We start from the raw sequence: 27,642 nt of genomic DNA, 5'->3' as shown, positions 1-27,642 counted from the left end.
AAGGTTCCTTCTCTTGACGGGACAACAGACCTTACCTGCAAGCACCCTCGTGAGGTGCTTATCTGTGACGCTCCTCATCTGTGACGCTACCACGGGGGCATGCCATCCTTCTGCCAGAAGGCTTGCCACCCTCAACCCCGCTGCCTTCAAACACCCTCAGAGTCTTGGGACGCAAATGCTATTTTCCGACTGGAGTCATCTGCGTACCATGCTTTTCAAGCCAAGCAGAACCACCAGGCTTCTGAACCCAAGCAGTCCTCCCTCCAGATGACCCATAGGGTCCAGGCTCTGGAAGGGTGACAAGGCATGCTAAGTGCCACCCAGAAGAGACTCACCCTGGATAGTGGCCGTTTTCCCCCTATGTGGCACAAGAAACAAGATTCTTGAAGATCAGAACGAAGGATCACTTCAGAGACTACATTCAGGCCACAGCCTGCCTTGTAGCGAGATGGGAGCAAAAAGCAGGTGGGACTAGAGTTCGTGGGAAAAAAGTGAGAGTGGGAAGCCACCAGACGGTGCACGTGGGATGGGCTGCTGGCCAGCACTCAGGTGGAAAGCAATGCCCAGGGAGGGACTCCTGAAGCAAAGGCTACCTGCCTGCCAGCCGCCAGCGTTCCTGAAGGCATGCACCGGTCTCCACGTGGCCACACTCCCTTAGAGGGTAAGATTTAAAATACACGGTGCAACTTACAACTGCGCAAAATTTCTGTCTCGGCAGATACATACATTTCTCAGAGCTCACCAATTACGATCACTGCCTGGGGCGGAAGACTAAGAAGACAAGGACACGTACCTCCTTCCTGTGTTCTTTACTTTTGGCGCCTTGAGGGATGTATCCCATGGGAGTGGGCAGCCCATAAATGATCTGTGGGTACAAGCCACCTATTTTTTCTTCTTCTTTCCCTGTCCCGTCATTTTGGACCTCGTTAATAGTGATCATGGGGCCTGCCGGCGGGAGGTCTTTTCATCTGACGCTAGACACATGGGCTTTAAGCCATCCTGCTGTAACATAACCGGCGCTGCAGCCTGCCCCGGCTTCCCGCGCAGCGCTGGAGCTGCATCTCGACTCTAGCGGAAGAGGGCTTGTGCCGGGGAGGGGGGGGGGGCGGGGGAGGGAATGACCTGCCCCCGCGGGGGCGGCACGGCCGCTCGGAGGGAAATGAGTTTCAAAGGCGGAAGAACACACACGCGTGCACACACTCACACGCACGTGCGCAGCGCGCACACACGCTCTGAGCTTAGACCTTGAAGCCGTCTCCTAGTTGATAAGCCGCACGTCAAAGTGCCGGCAGGTTTCCTGGGTAAAGATTCACGCTCTCCGACTTGTCTGCCACACACTTTTGGGCCATTAGCTAACGGGGACCCTGCTGCAACCACCAAGTAAGACGGCATCTGCTGTGTGGGCCGGGTGCCCTGTCAGTGACCGGGAGCTCGGAGCGTTAGGTCAGACTCTGTCCGCGAGGCCGGAGGACGGCGCGCGGGCCTCCGTTTTGTGCCGGACAGCAATCACAAGGGGCAGCAAATGAGTCCTCAGAGCAGCACGATCTCCTGAAGCTGAGGACGTGTGAGTGAAGAACGTCGTGTCCAAGGATCTCAGTGACAAACCAGAGCACGAAGCCCTCCCGGCCGCGGAGGAAGCAAACCCCGGACGTCGACTCGTATGCACCGCCCAGCAGGCAGGAAACCCCGGACGTCGCGCATACGCACCGCCCAGCAGGCAGGCCCGGAAGGAGGCTGCGGGACTTGCCCAGGCTCGGAGGAGAGAGAGAAGCTGCCGGGAGCGCGAAGCTCTGCAGCCCCGCACTCACTTATTGCGTGTGCTCCGTTCTCCTCCCCGTTCACCGTGGCCTCGCCGTTCTTTGGTGGATTCTGCTGGGAAACGGCCGCCGGGGCCGCCGCTGCTGCCGCCGCCGGGGCCGCCGCCGCCGCCGCCGCCGCCGTGGCCGCCACGCTGGCCTGCTGCTGCGCCAGCTTCTCTCGGAAGGCCTGCTGCCGCGTCTGCACCACGTCGGGCATCACCGCGTCGATCAGGGACAGCGACTCTATGGGGCGGCCGTCAAACACCGTGCCGTCCTGCGGACAGAGCCCAGGCACAGACATCAGCTCCCAGCGAGACGGGCGCGCGGCGGGGACAGACACGAGGCTCCCGGGAGCCGCGGGCCGCCGAGGAGGCCGCGCCGGACCGGGCGTCCTGAGCCAGGGGAGGGGACCACGGAGTGGGCAGGCGGGCAGGGGCCGACAAGAGTGAGCGGCGTGGAGGGCCCGGTGTGCCTGCTGCTGCCACAGGGCACCCGACACTCGGCAAATACCCACCTGAATCCGGATACTTCCTGTCACGACAAGAGGGCTACCCCTGACGCACTGGTCCTCGACAGGGTGGTGTTTTTATCCCCTCGGGGGACACTTGGTCAAGTCTGGAGGGATTTCTGGCTGTCACGACTGTGCAGGTGCTCCTGGCACCTGGTGGACGGTCACCAGGGATGCTGTGCCACACCCCACAGGGCCCAGGACGGCCCCGTAGCAAGCAGTGATCTGGCCCCCAAGTGTCAAGAGTGCCGAGGGTGGGAAACCCCGCCCAGGCGCTCTGACAAGTGTGGAACCACTCCCCTTTGATGTGACAGACGTATCTTCGGAGACCGTGGGCCCAAATCAGACATTCCTGCACCACTCACGATCTGATTCCTAATGCGTCTGTCCGTCTGATGTAATAAAACACACACATCTGCAACCACGTGAAATGACTTCCTGGGAGCAGGGCACAGACTAACACAGCCATGATAGTCTAACAACAGCATTGTTTAGTTACCATTCCTATTTTCTGAACTTCCTTCGAGTCTCTGGCTTCCATCGATGATGAAAACACTTCCATACACACTTAGCAACACAGGAGAGAGTTCTCTCCTTAGAAAGCGCTCCGAACATTAGTCACATGAAACTCAGGGCCTCTCAGTGTGTCTACTGGATGTGCAAACACGTTTTAGCCTGTTGTCTCATAAATTAGGAAGAAGTGAAGGACCTAAGTTTCAGCAACACAGTGTGTGAATGAAACATCACCCCAGCTGACTACAGGTTACTACACAATATTTGAAAATAAGGGAACAATATAAAATAATACAGAACATGGGAAAAAGTAGCCAGTCACCTCATCAGCTGCCCGGGTTCCAGCCACGGAGGGGCCAGTGCTGACCAACTGGTCAGCCGGCTGCTACGTCACCTTCCTTCTTCGTATATTCAAGCCCCAAATGGATGATGATTTTGCCAAAGGTGGTAACTGCCCAGGGTGACAAAAACCTTCTAGTTTAAGCTCTAAAAGCACAGTCTCACTTTTAACTACCCGAAACCTAAGTGACAAATGAGACGACCTTTCGTTCTCCTCTGGACATGCTGGACTTTGAATTGCCAAGGGAGAGAAGGTACGGGGGCTTCTCCGCAGATGAAAGACGTGGAAACTGGGGCAGGGGGGCGCAGGGGCAGGGGGAAGGGAAATCCAATCTCACTCAGCATCACACAGTCTGAGAGCTGGTGGGGCCTCTGGGGTCCTGTAACCCTATCCCCACACGTGTTTGTTCTGTGGAAAGAGAGACGCGACGGGGCTTCAAGTTGCTGGTGAAAGATCCCAGGCACCCAATGTAAGACAAGGAAAGAGGAGACTGCCCGTTGCTAGGCAAGAAAGAGCACAGGGTAGGCAGACACTCCGGTGTTTTCAAGGATGAGGGGTTTTGGAAAACAGCAGAGGGATACACGTGACAGAACACAAGATACATTCCTTCTGTAGTTTTAAAAGCTGAAGAGAAAGTGGAGTTCAATGCTATGCATAAGACAGGCTTGTAAGGGTGAGAGCAGTTCAGAGGGAGAGGGGATGGAGGAAACTGGAAGGCTTCGGGAAGATGGGCCCGAGGGTGCTGTGACCTGGGAAGGGGACACTTGGTGGTACAGAGGGGCATGTGGGCAGTGGACGGCGTCAGCTGTGCAGGATGGACCGTGGCAGAAGGCGGGAAGTTGGGGCAGAGCGGTGTGCCAGACCGAGGCGGGAGAAACGAGGGCAGAAAGAAGGAGAAAGGGCGGGAAGTGTGGTGAAAATAAGAGGGGCTCAGACCTAGATGCAAGGGAGGCCTCGGACATCACAGGAGGCCCCGGGCATCTTCACAGGACGATCCCAAGAGCAAAAGAGAACAGGGGAGAGGGGCACTGTTTTCAACCAAAAGAGCCCATTTAAAAATTGGTATGAAGTTGGCCCAAGTACTCATTGTGCCCCAATCTATAAAGAGGGAGGGGACACTGTGCCCCAATCTATAGAGGGAGGGGACACTGTGCCCCAATCTATAAAGAGAGAGGGGACACAAACAAATTGGAGTGACTTAAATTTATAATTATGGATACAAGTGCCCCCTTCCCCTGCAGCTCTTCAATGAGTAACAAAACCATCCCTTGGAATCCTCTCGAACACAACAGTCCTCATCTATCCTCCGTGGTCTCGGGCTGTGCCCTCTGTCGGGTTCACACGAAACACAGATTCTAGGCAAATGTTTCCCAGGATCCCTCTTCAACTGCATTGCTCAAAATATTCCAGGGGGGAGGGCGTTTTCTGTGCACGTGCAAGGCCCACACCTGTCCCGAAGTACCCCTGACCCTTGAACAACACAGGTCTGAACTGGGAAGGTCCACTATATGCGGATTTTTTTTCAACACATTTACTACTATGTTAACCATCCGTGGTTGGTAGAATCCGCGGATGTGGAATCTGCGGATACAGGAGAGCCAACTGTGGGACCTGAGTACTACGGAGTTTGGTACCTGGGGCAGGTCGTGGAACCAATCCCCGGTGCATACCCAGGGATGACCGTATAAACCAGCTGCAGATCTGCTGCGTGTTTTTCCCGTTTGGCAACGTAGTGTGACATCAGTCAACAGCTGGCGATCTGCGCATGGATATGGAAAACACAACCACCTAAAGGGCCTCGGAAGATTGCTCCTTGGGTACAGCAGAAGCGCCATCCCTCACTGGAGAAAGTATTTACCGCAAGGAGAGAAGGAACGCTAACTGACTGTGAGAGATGGTGGGGAACTGCGTGCTAAGGTGACGCGTCTTCCCAGCGCGCACACGCTCCAGGGTCTGCACAGCTTGGGCCCGCCCCGGGGGCGCACGTACCTCGTTGATGCTGATCTCGGCCTCCACATACTGCAGGCCCTTCTGCAGGATGGAGATGAGGGCAGCCGGCGGCACTAGAGTCCCATTGATGTTGGACTGGCTTATGTGGCTCTCGATACCGAATGTGAACGCCGAGTGGGAAAAACCTGCAACGAGACAGGGAGGCCAGGGTTCTGTGAAGCCTGGACCGAGGGCGGAAGGCACAGCCACTGAGACCTAAAAGGCGGCACCGCTGATGTCAGACGCGCTTAATAGCAGAAGGGACGTGGCCGTAGGATGCCCGGCCTCTGATGTGGGGTGTCGTGGGCAGGATCCGGCAGAGAGAGGGAGAGATGCAGACCAAGGCAGGCCTCTGCTTGCACGGGACAGGAAAACAGCTGTAAAGGTAGAGCCCTTTCGGCGTTATTAAAAGCGAAACAGGCCCGTGTCTGCCCGGGTTAAAGGTTTCTGTTACAGAAATCAGACTCCAGGGCTCTCTGCCTGGGTTTGCAGGGCTCCTTCCAGAAGTTCATGCTTATGTCTGTCTGCGCCCTCCTTGCAGTGCTCACGGCAAATGAATCTCACCACCCACTGTCCGAAGAAAAAGAGGCTGGTCCGGACTCAGTGGTGTGGCCTTGGGTCATTAACCGAAAAACTGGGCGATACCCTTGCTAAAAGGTGCTGGGTTCCCCCATTCCTCCCCTAGCACCCCTCACCAAGTGCCTCTGTAGGAAGCTGCTGACAACACTGGGCAAGTGAGAGGTGCTTGCAGATAAGGTGTGGATGGAGCTGCTTGGATGAAAACGTTGGGAGAAAAGTCAGGACGGTGACAGCAGGTAGCAAACAATGCCTGTTTCAATAAAGGAGGGCACAGGGCAGGGCAGGAGGAGCTGGGGGTCCATGGGGGACGGGGGTGTGGGTCCGAGGCATAGGTTGCCTTTTGCTCTGTCAGACCCTCACCTGTGTGGGTCCTGGGCAGCCCGCTCCCAAGGTGTCTCCACCATGAGTGCCTTCCCATCACCCCTGGCTCATCCTATGTGCTGGGGGGTGGCTCGCGGGGGTCTCCCTGCCTCTCGAGCCACACTCACGTTCATCAGCCCAGCGGGCCCCCCGTCCTCCATCAGAGTCAACATCCTCAGTGCTTCTGCCTTTCGTTACCAAAACACAACCAGCCTTTGCAATAAACAAAACGCTCAGCAGATGGGAATGTTCCCTCACGCGAGAAGAGCCCTGTCTGCATCTGCGTCCCTTTCTCTCTCCACTCCCTCCTCCTCACCCCACCTGCTGCTCGTGGCCTCGTTATTAAGAATACATAAAATAGGCACTTGATACTTATTTCAAGAGTAGTACTGTAGCTGCTATTAACTTGTGTATATTTCTTTATACACTGTAACCCCCTAAATTAGATTGTACAGGAGAGTGTATATTTCTTTATGCAGTGTAACCCCCTAAATTAGATTGTACAGGAGAGTGTATATTTCTTTATGCAGTGTAACCCCCTAAATTAGATTGTACAGGAGAGTGTATATTTCTTTATGCAGTGTAACCCCCTAAATTAGGTTGTACAGGAGAGTGTGTATTTCTTTATGCAGTGTAACCCCCTAAATTAGATTGTACAGGAGAGCACCTTGGAGGCTCTCCCCGCACAGGGTCGCTCTGCTCCTACCCTCTGAAGGACATGAACAAACGCCCTTTGCAGTCAGCCTTCCCTTCTCCCTCTAACTTGTTTTCTCTCTCTCTCTGCCCTCCGTTCCCCTACCCACTCCTGCCAGAACAGAACCACCCACCCCTGTGTTAACCAATGACTCTATCCCCCCGAGTCTCTGCCACCCTGTGGACAGTCTTAATCTCCAAGCTTTTATCACTCATTTTCCGGCAAGGGGGAAACTAGAAAAATCTGAGGTCAATGGATGGAGCAGGACCGAGTGGGTTCTTGGCCGGACTCCCCATCTCATGGGCTCATCCTTATATACTCCGGGCCACAATGGCTTCTCTCTCGTAAGAATTCTTCCTGGGTGACAGCCCCGCCCACCTGGCTCCTACCATCTCTCCCATTCATGTCTCCACCAGCTGATGGGACAGGACACTGGACTGAGAGACATTTGTTATCCTCCTGGTATCTCCACAAGGTCTAGTGCAGGACTACGCCCGCCGCGGTAGTAACAAAATAACACCCGCCAGCCCTTACACGGTACGCACTCTCAGTCAGGCATTGCTCTAAGGACTTCCTCCTAATTCCGTAACCCTCTGCAGTCATTCCCTCGTTCTCTTTTCTCCCTTTTACGGATCGGGTCCTGAGATCTCCCGAGGGTAACTGACAGACCCCAGTCACTAGCTCCAAACTCAGGCAGTAGGACACCAATCACAGCCCACCACAAAATTCCACCTAGAAACTTCTACAGAGTGTTCCACCAGAGCACAGCTTTGACTGTGACCAGGGCTCCTGACAAATACATCTCAGTGACTGACGGAGCAGCTGTGGGAGAAAAGTCAAGCTTTTGGTGTATGTCTTAGTCTGTTCCAGCTGCTATAACGAAACACCACACACTGGGTGGTACTGGCAAATTCAGTGTCTGGTGAGAGCCCACTTCCCGGTCCACAGATGACTGTCTTTTCCCTGTAACCTCACAAGGTGGAAGGGGCAAGAGAGCTCCGTGCGGCCTCTTAGAAGGGCACCAATCCCATTCACGAGGGCCCCATCCTCATGACCTAATCACCTCCTAAAGGCTCTGCCTCCAAATATCACACTGGGGATTAGGCTTCAGCATATGTATTTGTGTGTGTGTGTGTTCGGAAGGGAAATACAAAATTCAGTCTACAGAAGTATTATTTCATTCATCTACTCACCCACTCATTTATTCCCTCAAGTAACACAGGGCCATAGAAATGCTACTTTTTTTTTTGAATTTTATTTTATTAATTTTTTAATACAGCAGGTTCTAATTAGTTATCCATTTTATACATATTAGTGTATACATGTCAGTCCCAATCTCCCAATTCATCACACCACCACCCCTGCCACTTTCCCCCCTTGAGGTCCATACGTTTTTCCTCTACATCTATGTCTCTATTTCTGCCCTGCAAACCGGTTCATCTGTACCATTTTTCTAGGTTCCACATATATGTGTTAATATATGACATTTGTTAGAAATGCTACTTAAGTCACATGAAACACAGCAGATTCTGACTACCTTACCACCTTTAATCAAACCTGGGCACTTTGTGTCCATTATCTCAATCTTCACAGCAGCTGTTCAGAGTTGGTGTTTCTGTTTTACACATGAGAAGGACAAATGCTGGAGAAATAAGATAAGCTGTCCAAGGTTCATACATGTGATGAGAGGCTGAACTAGAATTTCAACTCTAGACTATGTGACTCCAAGCTTCACCTTTTTAACCTTACTTACTCTAAGACCCACAGGCACAGGAACCAGAATTCTTAAATTCTCTTTCTTGGTGGATGCCAAGTCCATTCCCAGCTGGACCACCAGCGGCTCTGGTTCAGCAGCAGCCACAGATACAGTGCAGGCAACTTGTCAAGAACTGGGTGCAAACCCACTTCTAAGCCAAGACTTCAGTATGTCCTTGATTGCTCTCTTTATCTGGGTTGGGTATATAGTTTGGTTGGATAACTTTCTTATCTCTCCACGTGATACTGCTCTTCAAAGTAGATTCCATTTCTAGAACATGTTGATGACGATATTCAGGGAAGGACTGCTGAAAGAAGGGGATGGAGCAGTGAAGACGAATGGGGGGGGGTGTGGGAGTCTGAGGCTTCTGCGAAGAGGAGGGCTGAAAGCCATCTGCTAGAAGGAGCATCCCCTCACTAAAGCAAAATGATGACTAAGCAGGATAAAGCTCTATAAGGGAACCATGACCTTGACCATCTGATGAACACTTGGGTCCGCTATTGAAGATGACAGTAAATCATGACTGGAAACTAGGTTATCTTCAAACCCTTACCGTAATGTTCCATGTCACTGCTGAAAAGAGTCCTCCTATTTGTTTAAATTTACACTGGCTGCATTTCTTTGGACAGATCTATGTGTGGCCTCCAAATCAATGGTTGCTTTCAGTCCATTTGTTTTTAAGACTTTCTTCTTGATTTCTGGCCAACCGGATTTCATCAAGGCAAGTGGGAGGGCCAGGCAGACAAAGTGTCAGGAGTCCTGGGTTCCGTCCTCGCTCAGCCACACAGGGGCTGAGTGTCTGGGCCAGGCCACTTCACTGGGCTGGGCCTCCATTTCCTTTACTACCATGCGGGGCTAAGGAGTACCTCAAGGAGCTGAAGGGAGAATCAGAGGCGAGAGCAGCTGAAGCACAGACACTTTTTCTATTTTAAATTTATTGTATTGAAGTATAGTTGATTTACCGTGTTGTGTTAATTTCTGCTGTACAGCAAAGTGGTTCCATTATACATATACACAGTCTTTTTCATATTCTTTCCCATTATGGTTTATCACAAGATTTTTTAAAAAAATTTTATTGAAGGATAGTTGACTTACAACGTTGTGTTAATTTCTTCTGTACAACAAAGTGACTCAGTTATACATATATATATTCTTTTCCATTATGATCTGTCACAGAACATTAAATATAGTTCCCTATACTATGCCTTATTGTTTATTCACTCTATATATAATAGTTTGCATCTGCTAATCCCAAACTCCCACTCAATCCCTTCCCCGCCCTCCCCCTTGGCAACCACAAGTCTGTTCTCTGTCTGTTTTTGTTTTGTAGATAGGTTCATTTGTGTCATATTTTAGATTCCACCTATAAGTGATATCCTATGGTATTTGTCTTTCTCTGTCTGACTACTTCGCTTAGTATGATCATCTCTAGGTCCATCCATGTTGCTGCAAATGGCATTACTTCATTCTTTTTTATGGCTGGGTAGTAAGTAATCCATTGTATATATGTACCACATCTTCTTTAGCCCATTCATCTGTCGATGGACATTTACACTGTTTCCACAGATGCTTTTTAATCTAGATAGAAGACCATGAACTAGTGGAAACATCCCTTTTCCATGTTGCCTTGTCCATGCAATGAGGACAACTGACGTCGCTAGGGTACTTCCCGGTTCTGGAATTCACTCACCGTGGAACAGGGGGATGTCCTCAGCCTCTGTCAGGGAGGCCTGCTTGAGCACTTCCTCTTAGGTCACGGTTGCTGCCCGTGCCAAGGTGCTGCGTAATGCGCCACCTTGGAAGGCTGGCACCTCCAGGAAGGATGCCCCTGTGTTGGGGGTGGCCAGCCTCCATATGCCACCACCAGCGCCCCACCCCTCCCAACGAGACTCCAGGGCTAATGAGCATATTCACTTTCAGTCTGCCAGTGCTATGACTTCTGTGCCTTATGCCTCTTCAGCTTTCCCCCAGCTTTCAATGCATCCCTTCTTCTCCCCAACAGGACACTGGGAGGAACAGAGAACAGGATGTCAGTGACAGAGATGGAAATGCTCAGAACTGGCTCAATGGCAGGTGTGGAAGCTGGTAAAAAGGGGCAGAATAAAGAGCTTGGTGGCACCTTGACGAAAGATTCCTGGACGGCTGAGTGTGAGCGTCCTTGGTGTCCACTGCTCGGGCAGCCTGGAGCGGTCACTGAAGCCCGCAGACTTGCCTCCTGCTAAGCAAGAGGCGTCCCTGATGAATGTCTCCTCAGGAAGGCTTCTCAACTGTGGCATGACTGACATTTGGGCCAAACCATTCTTTGTTGGGCTGGGGAGTTGGAAGGGGTGCTGTCCTGTGTACTGTAGGATGTTTAGCAGCATCCCTGGTCTCTACGCAGTAGATTTTTTTTTTTGGCTGCACCGTGCTGCTTGCAGGATCTTAGTTCCCCAACCAGGGAACTGAACCTGGGGCCACGGAGGTGAAAAGTGCCGAGTCCTGACCACTGGACCGCCAGGGAAGTTCCTCTACACACTAGATGTTAGTAGCAAGCCTCCTCCCAGTCATGACAACCAAAAAGGTCTGCAGATATTGCCTAACTGACCCTAACCATGGCAGACAACCAATGACCCAGAGGAAGCACACCCCCCAAAAGGACACAATCCACAGGTCTAGTCTACTCACACTTCTGCTTCATTTATAAACACCATGGGTGGATTGCTGCCATTGAAAAGCAAGTCACAGAATTCAGATAACACACGGTAATGGGGGATAACCAGATGAAGTGAAGATATTTCCGAGGAGAAAAAAGGGTATCATCATGATAAACTGGGAAAGGTTTAAAACAAGCACTACGTTTTTTATAAAGCACAGTAAGACCTTCAAGAGTAACTAATCTGAAAAGATACACGCACCCCGATGTTCACTACAGCACTATTCACAATAGCCAAGGCATGGAAGCAACCAAAATGTCCATCAATAGATGAATGGATAAAGAAGATATGGTGTATACACAATGAAACACTACTCAGCCATAAAAACTGAACTAATGTCATTTGTAGCAACATGGATGGCCCTAGAGATTATCATACTAAGTGAAGTAAATCAGACAGAGACAGACAAATAACATATGATATCACTTATATGTGGAATCTAAAAAAATAGTACAAATGAACTTATTTACAAAACAGAAAGAGACTCACAGACATAGAAAACAAACTTATGGTTACCAAAGGGGAAGATGGGGAGGGCTAAATTAGGAGTATGGGATTAACAGATACATACTACTATACATAAAACAGATAACCAACAAGGATTTACTGTATAGCACAGGGAACTATAGTCAATATCTTGTAATAAACTATAATGGAATAGAATTTTTAAAAAGAATATAGATATATACATATCTATATAGATATATACATATCTGTACACATATCAAATCACTTTGCTGTATACGTGAAACGAACACAATATTGTAAATCAACTATACTTCAATAAAAACAATAAATTAAATAAAAAAAGATCTTGAAGAGTAAAATCCTTCCCATTTAGGGTGAAAGGTGCTACTGTCTCATGAGAGAGGAAAACAGCAGGTGCATGAAGGTGCTTCATCCAACTAGGCAATAAAAACAGATTTAAAACAAACTAAGTACATGCTTTGTTTCTTGCAAAACCACTAAACCATACCTCTTTCACAAATGGCTTCACAAGCCATTTGAGTTGTGCAGTGAACCATCGTGCCCCGTTAATGTTGGCCTGATTCATCAGCAAAACCTGCTAAATGATCACTCACGGCCCTTAGAAACACTGCTTATTCGGCAGAGAAAAGCAGACATGTAATACTTAGGCAGCTGTGCCATTGGTTCTGCATCTTCAGCTGGAACAAATACCTAGGGCACCAATTTGAGGCATTAAAACGCAGAATCTTTATAAAGTACTTAATGGACTTTATACTTGGAATACTGACAGCTATCCAAGGCCAAGGGGCACGATATGAAAATTACCTAGATCAGGGATAGGCAAGCTGAGGCCCACGCTGCCTGTGCTTGGAAATAAAGTTTTACTGGAACACAGCCATGCGCATGAGTTGATATATTGCCTACGGCTCCTTTCACACGACGATGGCAGAGCTGAGTAGCTGCAACAGAGCTAGTATAGCCAACAAAGCCGAAGATATTTACTATCTACTCCTTCATAGGAAAAGTGTGCCAACTTGATTACTATATATATATATTTATATATACACATACACACACACATAGATATATGTATGTATACATATATGTGTACACACACACATGGACCACACAAAAGCAGATGTCATGGCCTCCCATATCTGCTCTTTCATTTCTTTCTGCTGCGGACTGAATGTCTGTCTCCCCAAAATTCATATGTTGACACCCACCCTCCTAAGGTGATGGTATTAGGTGGCGGGGCCTTGGGAGGCGATGAGGTCATGAGGGCGGAGTCCTCATGAATGGGATTAGTATCATTATATCAACACGAGCAAAAACTCTCACAATTATATTTGTAGGAGTAAATATAACTTTCTTCCCGGAACACTTTCTTGGCCTGTCAGCGGGTCCCACCGAATCTGCCGGCACCCAGGACTTCTCAGCCTCCAGAACTGCGAGAAACAAGTGTTTGTGTCCATAAGCCGCCGAGTCTGCAGTGTTTTGTTACAGCAGCCCAAAGGCACTGAGACTCCCCTTCTGCTCTGATGAACAACGGCAACAACGGTAGCAGCCTAGCAGCCGACATTTCCTCAGTGCTTCCCCTGTGTCAGGCAGCAGCGTTCAAGCTTTCCAGGTGCTATTTGACGGGACACAGAACTATCACAGTAACTTGGTGGATTCACCAGAAGGAACCTAGGACTTACTCTCCTTCTCAAAAGCAGTGAAGAGCCTGCAGGCCTGGGAACAGCCCTCGAAGCCTCTCATTCCCTGTTTTAAGCCTGGCCTTACCTCACTGCTTCTCCAGGCTGGTTTTGCTAGAAGCATACACCTGCTTTCCTGCAGGATGACTCTGCATGTACTCTGCTCTCTTGGTCTAGAACAGTGGTTCGTGCCTCTCAAGCGAGGGCGATTCCGTCTGCCAGAGGAAGATGTTGGGCGGTATCTGGAAACATTTTTGCTCGTCACCAGGGGCTGTGTATGTGTGTGCTGTTGGCTACTAGGTAGAGGCCAGGGAGGCTGCTGAACACCTGCAATGCACAGGACAGCTCTCCAAGCCAAAGACCGATCCAGTCTTGATGCCAGTGGCGTTAGGCTGAGCAACCCTGCCGCTCGATTCCCTCTGCCTTACTGCTAAGCCTCTCAGTCATCACGCCCGTGGCCGGGCATCCTTCCTCTTTGTCCTCTCACTAGGAGACGACTGCTCTCTCCTCCCGGCGCCCGCAGCAGCCTCCCATTCTTCCATCTTGTCGTGGGGCAGTGGGCGGCATCCTCTTTACTCGCATTCGTCTCCTAGCTCCTGAGAAGGCTAACGCCCCTCGAAGGCAGGAAGCCCACCTGGGTTCGCTTGGTAACACAGAGCACCTTCCTCAGCAGCAGCTGGGGCTGAAGGTGGGTCTGTAGAATGACTGAGAGACACTGGCTGTGGAATGACTGAGAGACACTGGCTGCAGAATGGCCGAGAGACACTGGCCGCGGAACGGCCGAGAGACACTGGCCGCGGAACGGCCGAGAGACACTGGCCGCGGAACGGCCGAGAGACACTGGCCGCGGAAAGGCCGAGAGACACTGGCCGCGGAGTGGCCGAGAGACACTGGCCGTAGAACGGCCGAGAGACACTGGCCGCAGAACGGCCGAGAGACACTGGCCGCGGAGTGGCCGAGAGACACTGGCCGCGGAACGGCCGAGAGACACTGGCCGCGGAACGGCCGAGAGACACTGGCCGCGGAGTGGCCGAGAGACACTGGCCGCGGAGTGGCCGAGAGACACTGGCCGCGGAGTGGCCGAGAGACACTGGCTGTAGAATGGCTGAGAGACACTGGTGAAGCTGCGGTAAATGAAGGGGGGTCAGAAACCGAGTAAAACTGAGTCCTCATTATTTTCAGAATGAAAGACTTTAAGGAGAAGTACAAGAATGAAGGATTTAGGTGCAACGGCACAACAGAAGGAAAACAGCTTTTATTTTTTTTTTAACATCTTTATTGGAGTATAATTGCTTTACAATGGTGTGTTAGTTTCTGCTTTATAACAAAGTGAATCAGCTACACATATACATATATCCCCATATCTCCTCCCTCGTGCGTCTCCCTCCCACCCTCCCTATCCCACCCCTCTAGGTGGTCACAAAGCACCGAGCTGACCTCCGTGTGCTATGCGGCTGCTTCCCACTAGCTATCTATTTGACATTTGGTAGTGTATATATGTCAATGCCACTCTCTCACTTCATCCCAGCTTACCCTTCCCCCTCCCCGTGTCCTCAAGTCCATTCTCTACGTCTGCGCCTTTATTCCTGTCCTGCCTCTAGGTTCTTCAGAACCATTTTTTTTTTTTTCTAGATTCCATATATACGTGTTAGCATATGGTATTTGTTTTTCTCTGACTTACTTCACTCTGTATGACAGACTCTAGGTCCATCCACCTCACTACAAATAACTCAGTTTCGGGAAAACAGCTTTTAGATGAAGATGTCATACAAGCAACAGTCTCAAAACACCAAAGAGGGCTCTTGGCCATATGTCTCTACCAGAATTAAAAACCCATCACGTGGGGCTTCCCTGGTGGCGCAGTGGTTGAGAATCTACCTGCCAATGCAGGGGACACGGGTTCAAGCCCTGGTCTGGGAAGATCCCACATGCCGCAGAGCAACTAGGCCCGTGAGCCACAACTACTGAGCCTGCGCGTCTGGAGCCTGTGCTCCGCAACGAGAGAGGCCGCGATAGTGAGAGGCCCGCGCACCGCGATGAAGAGTGGCCCCCGCTCACCTCAGCTAGACAAAGCCCTCGCACAGAAACGAAGACCCAACATAGCAACCAATCAATCAACCTTTAAAAAAAAAAACAAACAAAAAACAAAAAAAAAACCCATCACGTTATTTGAGAATAATAATAGTTAATCATAAAGGTAATGATATTAAGTGCTTATTATGTGTATCAGCCCTTTTCATGAATTAGGTTAGCGAGTTGGCAACAACCTATGAGTCAGTCTTAATAAATCCCTATTACAGATGGGGAAATTGAGTCACAGAGCAGTTAAAATTGATTTCTCCGAGGGCACACAGCTAGCAAGTGGCCATCTGATCTCTGAGTCCATTCTCTTAACCCACACACCAGACACTACTGAAATTTGTTTAGAAACCTCTGAATGATTCAAAATGGTATCCTTTTTAAAAAGAGGAAGAAAATCATCTCATCAGTAATACCATTTATATTACAAATTTCAACGAAATAAGTTGCAAACAAGGCCTACATTGCGGAAACTAGGCGGAATGCTTTCCAGGTTAAAGATGCAAACAAAGACAAAGTGTATAAAGAGAGCTATATTAGGAACAAGAGACAGCAAAGTCAGAGGCAGTGATGCAGGAGTTTGGTACTGTTTCTTTTTGTTCACGGAGAGAACACACTTCACCCATGTGCTCCGAGGCCTGGGCCTGCCCTCACTTGCTTCCCCAGCTTCCTTTTCTGACCAACAAACAGGTGGAATTAGGCGATCTCCAAGGTCCCTTTCAATTCTAAAATTCTAGGCAGAGGAAAAAATGACCTCATCGTCCCAATCCAACCCACGGGATTTTAATTTATGGAGGTGAGTGAGTGATGACACGGAGAGATGAAGGCCACGGAAAGAAGAATCCATCACTTCCAATTCCAGTGGGAAGCGGCCACGCCAGGCCACCAGGGCCACAGGAAACCTTATCACATGCAGGGACCAGAACGCCAAGAAACAGAGACAGGAGGCGGGAGCACGGCTTTATGAACGTAACGGAGGCGGGAGCACGGCTTTATGAACATAACGGAGGCGGGGCCACGGCTTTATGAACATAACGGAGGCGGGAGCACGGCTTTATGAACATAACGGAGGCGGGGCCACGGCTTTATGAACATAACGGAGGCGGGGCCACGGCTTTATGAACATAACGGAGGCGAGCAGCTCGGTGGGGATGCCCCCTACTGGACAGGGAGTGAACACACACACGTGAGCGTCTGTGGACGGGAGGGCTGTAACACGATTTCCACGTGCCCGCAAGAGCCACCTCGAGAGAGAGAGGCCAATGGCCGTGGCCGTCGGTCCAGCCCTAAGATCCGTGACCACCACGCGGCCACTGGTCAGCACGCTCACCCAGTCCCACGGGCTACAGGGGTTTGACCATGGGGTCGTTCTGAAAACGAAGCTGTGGACTGCTAAGGAATACGCAGCACTTCCTTATTCCTGTAACATCCCTGCACACGGTGCAGTCAGCACAGCTTCTCCTCTGTCAGTACTTCCCGGATCATAACGTTTTCTCCAACAGAACTGCAGCTGCCTGCGACGCGGCCCGCCTTCCTCTTGGGGGGTGAGGAGGGCGGGGGGACCGGGTGACTCAGGTGTGCGGGTGGGGAGAGTACCGATAAAAATAAAGACGGGAGGGAGAGAGGCTGAGGGTGGTGAACCGGCAGCTGGACCAAATAAATCAAACAGAGGAACGCACACGCACACACACGCGCACGCGCACGCACGCGCACGCACACACGCAAACACGCACGCGCACACACGCACGCGCACGCACACACGCACGGAGTGAGACGATGTCAACAGAAAAGGCACGAGAATAAGAAATCATACCCTCATCTTTGGGGGCTGATGTATCATCAGTTCACTTCTTCTTTTTGGAAGTGATGGATTCGTCTCACCAGAGGATTACATTTTCTGCCCGGGAAGCAATTCATAACCGTAAACTCTAGTTTTATCCATGGTAAAAAGCACAAACATACGCTGAGAGTTCTTTTTGATTTTTCAGTCTACATCACTATATATGTTCATAACAACTCCACACTTCAATGTGTTTATCTTAAAAAAAAAAAAAAAAAAAATCCCCGAGACCCATCTCTCCCATACTGTCCCAATTCTCCAGTATCTTGCTGGAGAAAAAAATGAGTGCAGGGAGGTGGCTTTATGAGCCGCAAATCTGTTCTCACTGACCTGCCGTAACATGGAATTCAGCGTAAAATGGAACTGCTTGGATGGCGCCCAAAAGAAATACCAGGAGGACCTCGTTAAAAATAGGGTTTCACTTCTAACATCTGGCCTGGACCCCAGGGGTGGCGGCGGAGAGCAGCCTGGACTGCTGACTGCTGCAAACCTCGCACCCCTGCCAAGACTTGCAATATCCGCTAAACCTGGGAGGCCTCCAGGAGGAGAGAGCACGAGTCAGGTTATAAACGAAGGGTGCTACTTCCTCCTGGGTCCACAGCTGGCCGGGGGGAGGCAGCTCCGCGAGGGGCGCCGGGGAGGCGGCTGCTTGCCTCCACAAGCTCACCCAGACCTCAGCTCCCGCTTCCGGCCATCACTCGGAGAAGCCAAGCGGAGAAGCCATGCTCGGAGCCAGCTCCTTCTGGCACCATCGTCGCAACAGCTTTGAACCCTCGTGAATTCTGGATCCGCTATTTCTTAATTGGGAAAGTCGAGCTCGACTGCCAAACCGGAGATTTACAATGGACAGCACCGTTAAAAATTACAATTAACATAGGACTTGGGGGAAGAACAGAGAAACCAGTCTGGAGGAGAGAGGGAATAAGTCACACCATTATGTGCTCGACGCAAGTGCTGTTCTCACACGCGGGAATTTCCTCCAGTCCGCTTGCCCTGCGCAAATTAATTTCTACATGTAATTCTTGTGGTCCTAGAATTCTGCACCCGTGTTCTTTCTTACCTAACACAGTATAAGCATTTCCCCTGGTTGCTAATTGGTCTCAACAGTCACCATTTTGGTTGATTCTCAGTTTTCACTGAGAGTCATCCCTGACTTACACACATGGCCTCCAGATTTACTTTCAAAGACTAATCAATGGCTTCCCACTGGACAGCCTGGCCTTCGTGTGCTGTTGACCCAGCGTCCCAGTACTTCCTTCTTTCCCTCCCATCCTGTATCTTTTGTTCCCCTCGCCAAGATGGCTCCTCCTCTATAAACACGCGGGGCTTTGCTGAGCCTCGTGGCATTAACTCTGGCTCTTGATTTTGCTTGAAATGCTCTCCTTCCTCCTTTGCCTGAAGACTTCTAGCTCAAGTGCCTCCTTCTCTCTGCACCCTCCCCTGTGGTCCTCTGCGAACTCCTCCGACCTCACATTTATCAGCCTCTGCGTCAGACGCCTCTTTAATATCTGTGACGCTCCCTAGGTGGGGAGGAAAAGACTTCCCCCTCCCATCTGTCCTTCCAACCCTAGCACCTAGGGCAGTGCCACCACTCAACAGACAAGCCGGCAAGAGACATTTATAGAACTGCAAATCATGACAACTGCTTTATTCGTGCATATCAAGGATTCCCGGATGGCACCCATACCTCTGACAGTACCTAAAACAATTTTACGTAGCACAGGGGCAAATATTTTAAAATCAAAGTTATTTACTTTAATGTGCATCATGCAAGTACAATTAATAGATATATTTGAAAATTTAGGAAAAAGTAACTGCTTCAATTTAAGGAAAAATGTTAATAAATATTAACAAAATACTTTTAGGTGTATGCAAAAATGATGTAGACAGTACAAGAGAATTGAGGATGGGAAATACACGTATAGACAGAGGAGGGCAACAGAAGTGTCCAAAGGACAAGGAAGTAATGAATACTCACTATACACACATGGGGGCGGGGGCGTCCAGGTTCCCTGGATGGGAAGAAACTCCTACATTCCATTAGTAGGCTTGGACAGGAGTCTGCAAACTATATCCTCTGAGCCAAATCTGTTCCCTTGGCCTGTTTTTGCAAATAAAGTTTTATTGAAACACACCTACTCTCATGTGTCTATGTATTTTTGATGGCTGTTTTTGCACTACAAAGACAGAAATGACTGGTTGTGACAGAGACTAAAATATTTACTATCTTTTACAGAAAGATTCCTCCAACTAATCCAAGGGAGAGACCTAAACTAGGCGATGGGACCAACAGGTGCTTAGGAAAGCAGTTTTTGATCCCTCAACTTGTTTTATGAGGCCAGTATAACCCTAAGATCCAAACCTGTTGAGGACATCCAAAAAGGAACATCACAGCCTAATTTCTCTTGGTAAAATAGACTCAAATATACCAGACACAGAACTAACAAATGGAATTCAGTGACATATAAGAAGAGGACAAAATGTCCGGGCCAAGTGGGGTTTATTCCAGGAATGCAGGCTTTAATGCCGAAAGATAAATCAACAATTTCACCACATTAAGAGTCAAGAAAGGGCTTCCCTGGTGGCGCAGTGGTTAAGAATCCGCCTGCCAATGCAGGGGACACGGGTTGGAGCGCTGGTCCGGGAAGATCCCTCATGCCGCGGAGCAACAAAGCCCGTGCATCACAACTACTGAGCCTGCGCTCTAGAGCCCGCGAGCCACAACTACTGAAGCCCGCGCGCCTAGAGCCAGTGTTCTCCAACAAGAAAAGTGACAGCAACGAGAAGCCCGCGCACCGCGATGAAGAGTAGCCCCTGCTCACCGCAACTAGAGAAAGCCCATGCGCAGCAACAAAGACCCAAGGCAGCCAAAAATAAATAAATTAAATAAATTAAAAAAAAAAAGTCCAGAAAAATCACTTAAGTGGAAGGTTCCAGAGCTAGATGGCCTGTTCTGAATCCTAGCTCTGCGACTTCCTGGCAGTGTGACCTGGGCAAGTGGCTACCTTCTCAACGCCTTGGGTTTCTCATCTGTCAACGACAGCGGCAGCTGTACCTACTTCTTAGGGGTGATAGTTTTATTGGTCAAGTACTTAGAATCACGCCTGGCACACAGCACGTGCTCAGTCAATGGGAGCTACTGTCACTAAGGCAAAGCAGTGACGATGGGGAAAGATGTAGCACTGACAAGATATGCGGAGTACCCAGCTGATGGAGACAGTAGGAAAGAAACTATGGACAAGGAATACTTGAACATGATTCTGATGTTTTCACATTAAACCGCGATACGATTACGGGACAGAGGAAGCTTTTCTTTGCAGGCGAGCGACAGTGGTCAGGAAATGGCAATGGTATTAAGTGTGGAATTATGTTAAAGAATGCTTGGGAGATATACATCCAAAACAGCAGTATGGAAGGCAACAGAGCAGCTGGAGGTAGATACCCAGACAGGGGGATCAGAGGGGTTAGGGATGGACCCCCAGACTGGGGGATGGGAGAGGTTAGGGATGGACCCCCAGACTGGGGGATGAGAGACGTTAGGGATGAACACCTAGACTGGGGGACCAGAGAGGTTAGGGATGGACCCCCAGACTGGGGGATGAGAGAGGTTAGGGATGGACCCCCAGACTGGGGGATGAGAGAGGTTAGGGATGAACACCTAGACTGGGGGATGAGAGAGGTTAGGGATGGACCCCCAGACTGGGGGATCAGAGAGGTTAGGGATGGACCCCCAGACTGGGGGATCAGAGAGGTTAGGGATGGACACCTAGACTGGGGGATCAGAGGGGTTAGGGATGGACCCCCAGACTGGGGGATGAGAGAGGTTAGGGATGGACCCCCAGACTGGGGGACCAGAGAGGTTAGGGATGAACACCTAGACTGGGGGATCAGAGAGGTTAGGGATGGACCCCTAGACTGGGGGATGAGAGAGGTTAGGGATGGACACCTAGACTGGGGGATGAGAGAGGTTAGGGATGGACACCTAGACTGGGGGATCAGAGAGGTTAGGGATGGACCCCTAGACTGGGGGATGAGAGAGGTTAGGGATGGACCCCTAGACTGGGGGATCAGAGAGGTTAGGGATGGACACCTAGACTGGGGGGTCAGAGAGGTTAGGGATGGACACCTAGACTGGGGGATCAGAGAGGTTAGGGATGGACACCTAGACTGGGGGATCAGAGAGGTTAGGGATGGACCCATAGACTGGGGGATCAGAGAGGTTAGGGATGGACACCTAGACTGGGGGTGAGTGGAGAGGCTAGGGATGGACACCTAGGCTTGCAGAAGGAACAGCACACTGGCCACAGACATAGACGTGGGAGGGAAAGAAAAGGATGTCACCTTGGGGACAGTGGCATTTAAGAAGTGGGTGGTGGAGACATCAGTAGAGCAACATATAGAAACTTGGGAGAAAAAGGACAGTGTTGTGTCTGACAGTCCAGATGACTGGCTCTTCAGTCTGAAAGGAAGAAAGGGAACTGAAACTGGCAGGAAATAAAATACATCAAAGCTGGACACTTTTAAGGTCACATTAGAATTTCAGAGCAGGCAGATCTTAAATGTAATGGTGTATGAACTTTGGAAACATGCACCTTGGTAAGTGGTTATTTCGTCTTAGCTAAAAAAAGGAAACAGGAACCATCTTAGGTTTTTTCATATCATCACTAACCTTTAAAGTAGGAAACAACGGTATAATAAGCCTTAAGGGCATCTTCAACGGCATCTAACCTCTCTCTCTGATGGCAATACCAATGGAAATTGTTTGGCTATATTGAGCAAGACACATATTTAAACAACTGTAACTTCTAAACACTCAACTGATTTTCAAGTGATTTGCATTCTAATTGCTTCCCCCCCCCCCACAAGTTAATGAGCACAAGAATGGCAAGTCTTGAATCCGAGCTTTTACACACATACAAATGAGAGCAGTAAACTTAGAAAAGAGTGCACAACCAGAACTGCACGGGAACTGGGATGATTGTGAACCTCTGGGACGTACAAAGAGCAACTCCCCCACGGTTCCGTTCTGCTACTCCAAGTGGTTACCATCAATCCCAAAGAGCAGTTCAGGAAAACACTCTTTCCGAATGAAGAGGAGTTCGCTGGCAACTAGCACCACTACAAGAGGGTCTGTGATGAGACGATTCTCATAGTACAGGTTCCTTCCGACGACCGTGCACAGCGTAAGGGGAGGCTCAGCCCCTCTGCAGACTGTGCTCTGCAAAGGGAACGTGGGCAGGCTTCGCTGGAGGAGAAGTGTGCATTAGTGATGCCACAAAGCTCTCCTGGGGGGTGCTTTACTCTTTTCTACATAAGAGGCATGGGTATCACATTCTCCAGCTACTTATCCACCCGTACATTTTTTAAAGTGATTTTTAAAAAGTGAGGTAAACCCATACTCACAAATGCATAAATGACAGATATGCAACCACGACCTGGACTGGACTGGACTGGGGCAGGATGGACACAGCCAGGGTCTGTCCAGGTTCTCCTTCTGTCCCCCCAGCAGGTGCTGCAGGCCCACGTGACTGCCCTCTGATAAAAACCTGGACGCCAAAGCTCGGGTGGCTAGCAACACTGCGCGCGTGTCATCGTACATGCTGCTGGGAGAATTAGGTGCCATCAGGTCACTCCACCAGGACAGGACACCTGCAAAGCGTGTGCCTGGTTCTCCTGGACTGGACCCCATGCACCTTTTCCCTTGGCTGATTGTAATCTATATCTTTTTGTTGGGGGGGGGGGGAGCGGGTGTATTGATTAATTTTTAAAAATAAATTTATTTATTTATTTTTGGCTGCGTTGGGTCTTTGTTGTTGCATGTGGGCTCTCTCTAGTTGCAGCGAGCAGGGGCTACTCTTTGCAGTGGCTTCTCTTGTGGTGGAGCACGAGCTCTAGGCACGCGGGTTTCAGTAGTTGTGGCACGTGGGCTCAGTAGTTGTGGTGCCCGGGCTTAGTTGCTCCGCGGCATGCGGGATCTTCCCGGACCAGGGCTCGAACCCGTGTCCCCTGCATTGGCAGGCGGATTCTTAACCACTGCACCACCAGGGAAGTCCCTGTTAGCCAACTTTATCCACATAATCCCAGTTATCTATGTTCTTAAACCATGTTATCTTAAACCAGTTATCTATGTTCTTAACCACTGTGCCACCAGGGAACCCCCTTGATTAAATTTTAATGGAGAAAAGTTGAAGCTATCAATTCAAAATAAAGGGTACTATCAGATATTGCATAAACAAGACATTTGAACAAACAAAATATAAACCCAATTATACTACCATTAAGAGGAATGTAACAGAAATGGAGACACAGGATTGACTTTGATCTGTATCTTTTTTCTCCAGCCTTCCTGAGGTATAATTGACATATACCAATGTGTAAACGTGAAGTGTACACTGTGATGCTTTGACACACGGATATACACTGTGTAAGGGTTACACAACAGACTACTTAACACAGGCATGGCCTCACACAATTAACCTGTGTCTGCTTCAGTGAGAGCACCATGCAGTACATTATAACCTGTATCTTTGTGCTGTAATCCACTGAGTGTGACAGTTACTAAATTCTGCAAACCCTTCTGGCAAACCATAGCGCCTGAGGGTGCTCTAGGGGGCGCAGCCAACAAACCACCGAAAAGGCACTGCTTCCCTCTACTGGAAAACATGAGGACATGAGACATTACTGTTGTACATGATTTTATTTTATTTTTATTTATTTTTTTATTTTGGCCGGGCGGCTTGCGGGATCTTAGTTCCCCCAGCAGGGATCGAACCCGGGCCCTGGCAGTGAAAGCGCCGAGTCCTAACCACTGGACCACCAGGAAATTCCCTCACATGATTTTGAAGGTACTTTCATCCTCTACTCATATGGACAGACTATTCAGGTCTTCCTGATTTATTATTTGATGAAACTAACATTTTCCTTTATGATTTCTAAAGCAAAGGCTACCATTACCTCAGAGAAATGGTTGCCTTTACCGTTTCATAAAGATTCTCTTTCTAAATAGGGACAACATTAGCAATGTAAAAGAGCCACTGCAGTCAAAAATATTTTTAGAGACTCAGCTGAACAATAAGCCCTGAACTTGTGTTTAAATTAAGATAGCTGAACCATTAAAACGACTTCCCGAATCCGGGGAAACGTGTCTTGCATAAGAAGGCATTCCATGGTCCCAGGAAACACAGCGGAGCCTGGAGCCTACTGGGTGATTTGTCAGCTGCTGGGATTACAGAGCGCAATGCCACTTAATCATTTTTGGAGATGCAATTATTCAAAAATATTAAAAGGAACACCCTTTTCCTGGTTATCTAACCTCCTCACTGGGAGTCCAAACCACTCCCCAAAACAAAAACAAAACCCAGACTGAAGACTGCTACTCCCAATTATTTTATTATCTGCTAGAGAACGGTTCTGGCAGACTTCCCTCTTCCTCGAGGGGAAAAATACCCTGGAAAAATTTAATAAAAACAGGGACTGCATTATGCTCACTGTTAAAGTCTACTTGAGTTCTGCAGCAGAAGGAATCAAAATGCAGCCCAAGAAGATGATAAAGAGTGAGAAAATGAGAAACCCATTACAACCCCACTTTCCAATAAAAACTAACTGGAAGAAAAAACATCCCACAACTCAAGGATGTGTATCAGTGGTTCTCACCTGGAGGTGATTCTGCCCTCCAGGGGACATTTGGCAAAGTGGAGACATTTTTGGCTGTAACATAGGAGGGTGGGGAAGCGTTGCTGTCATCCAGTGGGTGGAGACCCAGGGATGCGGTTTAACAACCTACGATACCGATACCGGACAGCGATACCGGACAGCCGGACAGCCGCACCGCAAAGAACGACCCGCCCCAAATGTCAACAGTGCTGAGGCTGAGAAACCCTGGCTCTTTCCTGACTGTCAGGAGAGGCTGACAGTATTTTGATAACGCATGCTCTTGTGGCCATTCAGAATATATCCAGAGATCAAGACCCTCAACTCTGCCCACCTAGTAGAATTCTTCAAGCTAAAGACCATAAGGGGATATTTAAAAACCTCGTACAACGCTGGAAAAGGGGTGGGGAAGAACACTGCATAGACTTTTATCCTCCCCGTAAAAATACAGCCCGTCCAGTACCTATGGTCCCAACCAAATGCAGAATTGCTTCTCATGACAATTACCCAGGAGGAGATGGCCAGGTGAGCACGGCATACGATGCACACCTGAGTTTGCTGAGTTCCCAAGGAAGCAAAAATTTGTGCTATGTATACATGACAACTGCTGTTCACCTTCAGATGACTTTTCATCATTTTTTCTGTCTCCAAAAGCCCCAGAAGGTTAGTGTGGCTATCCACTTCTTAGTTAATACAGCTATTACTCAAATCCAAGTAAAACAGACACCCCATCAAAACCTAGGCCTGCACAATGGCTAATGACCTGCAAATTCTAATTAAAATGTCTCAGCCTCGGTTGTATTACTGACCTCTCTGTCTCTCTCGGTCTCTCTCTCTCTCTCTCTCTCTCACACACACACAGCTCTGCAGACCATGGAAGTTCAAAATTATCATTGCTGTTTAATTTTTTTGTTTAATAATTTCAAGATTATCATGGACTGACAGGAAGTTGTGAAAATAGTGGAGTCCTGTGTGCCTTTCACCCAGCCTCCCCCAATGGTGACATCTTATGTCGCCCTAGGACAATATCAAAACCAAGAAGTTACATCCAGCTGACCGGTCACCTGACTGCAAACCTTCTTCAGTTTTCGCCATTTCTGACCTGTGTGTGTTTGCACGAACGCGCATCACCTACGCACGTAGCATGTATAATTTTATCCTACGTGTCCGTGTGTGATCACCTCTGCGGTCAAGACGCAGAACTCCTTCATCAGCACAAAAGAACTCCCCCAAAGCAGCCCTGTGCAGATGGACCACCGCACCCGACCCCCGGCAGCCATCTCTGCAGTCCTGCCATTTTCAGAGCGCTCTACAAAAGCAACCATACAGTCTGTGGCCTTTGACGATGGCTTGTTTTTTCCAGCACATCTCCTTGGAGACTCACCCAGGCTGTGTCATGTATCAATAATTCATTCCCATTTATTGCTGAGTGGGACTCTGGGATATGGACGTATCACAATTTGTTTAGCCAATCACAGACATTTGGGAAATCTCCAGTATACTGCTATTGCAAAAAAAGCTGTTTTCAGTATTATTTTTAAAAAATAACCAGATTTTTGTAGGATACCAACCTAGCTTAAAAATGACACTATGTGTGCCAAGGACTCACCCCAAATGCTGTACAGTTCTATTAAAAAGCCTTTAATAATGTTAAAAGTTATTTAACTTATTAAATAACTTATTTAATAACTTAAAAGTTATTTAAGTTATTTAATAATGTCAAAAGTTAATAATGTTACTGTGGAATTTAAGTGGTTTCTTATCTTCCTTTTAAGACATATTTTCCAAACTCTGAAATAATCTATACACAAAACTTACCCATAATACTGTGGCTTATTTAAAAGTTGTGGTTGAAATATACGTGATAGAAACGCACCGTTCTAACTACTTAGGGTGTCCAGTTCAGCGGCACGAGGCACATTCACACTGTGGGGCAGCCGTCCTCACCGTCCACCTCCAGAACCTGTTCATCCTCCCAAACGGAGACTCCACCCGCATCCCACACAAACTCCCCATTCCCTCCTTCACCCGCTGGCACCCACCTTTCCGTCTCTCTGAGTGTGACTCCTCCAGGGACCTCGTGCAAGTGGAGTCGCACAGTATCTGCCTTTCGTGACTGGCTTACTTCACTGCGTACAGGGCCCTCCAGGTCCATCCCCGTGGTAGCACGGGTCCGAGCTCCCTTGCTTCACAAGGCCAAGTAACATCCCACCGAACGGAGGCACCACCCTGTGTTTCCCTCTCATCCGTCCATGGACACTGGGTTGCTTCCACTGTGATTTTTTTAAAGAACATTTTACTGCCCCCTCAAGGCTGAAGCTCATCTTTTCCATTGGGTTCTCCAACACATCACCCCTCCTACTACAGCAGCTCACGAATCTGAGAGGAGGAGCTGGGGACAGACAGGACACTTAATGCAAACTGCTCCATCTTTAGCTGAGCAGAGATTCTAATATAATTAAACCAGAGGCTGGCAGAAGGGTATCGGTGATTTCTGACATGACTGACAGCTCCCCGCTCAGAGTATAAATGGCCTCAGAGAAGTGTTTGCTCTACTGCTGGACTGAAACTCCCAGGAACCCTTCTTGAATCCGGGATGGTTGGATTAAGACACACCCGTTCACAGGCCCCAAGTCACCTGGGGCTTTTTCAGAGGGGACCTCTTCACCCTCGCAGT

The 27,642-nt window shown here is 49.2% G+C and overlaps 1 protein-coding gene across 3 annotated transcripts in view; it reads right to left on the bottom strand.

The window, feature by feature from the left end:
• TBL1X (transducin beta like 1 X-linked) overlaps positions 1-27,642 on the bottom strand; it is a 223,379-nt gene that overhangs the window by 21,553 nt on the left and 174,184 nt on the right. For all 3 annotated transcript variants that reach the window (XM_061179409.1, XM_061179408.1, XM_061179410.1), the window contains 2 exons: positions 5,150-5,295; positions 1,809-2,073 (listed from right to left, as the gene is read on the bottom strand). In XM_061179409.1, coding sequence (XP_061035392.1) covers positions 1,809-2,073; positions 5,150-5,295 — 411 coding nt within the window. The remainder of the gene's footprint in view (positions 1-1,808; positions 2,074-5,149; positions 5,296-27,642) is intronic.

The sequence above is a fragment of the Eubalaena glacialis genome, chromosome X (genome assembly GCF_028564815.1).
Source record: "Eubalaena glacialis isolate mEubGla1 chromosome X, mEubGla1.1.hap2.+ XY, whole genome shotgun sequence".
In the NCBI taxonomy this organism is placed as follows: Eukaryota; Metazoa; Chordata; class Mammalia; order Artiodactyla; family Balaenidae; genus Eubalaena; species Eubalaena glacialis.
Note: the sequence above shows the minus strand (reverse complement) of the source record. Positions and strands in the feature narration are given on the sequence as shown.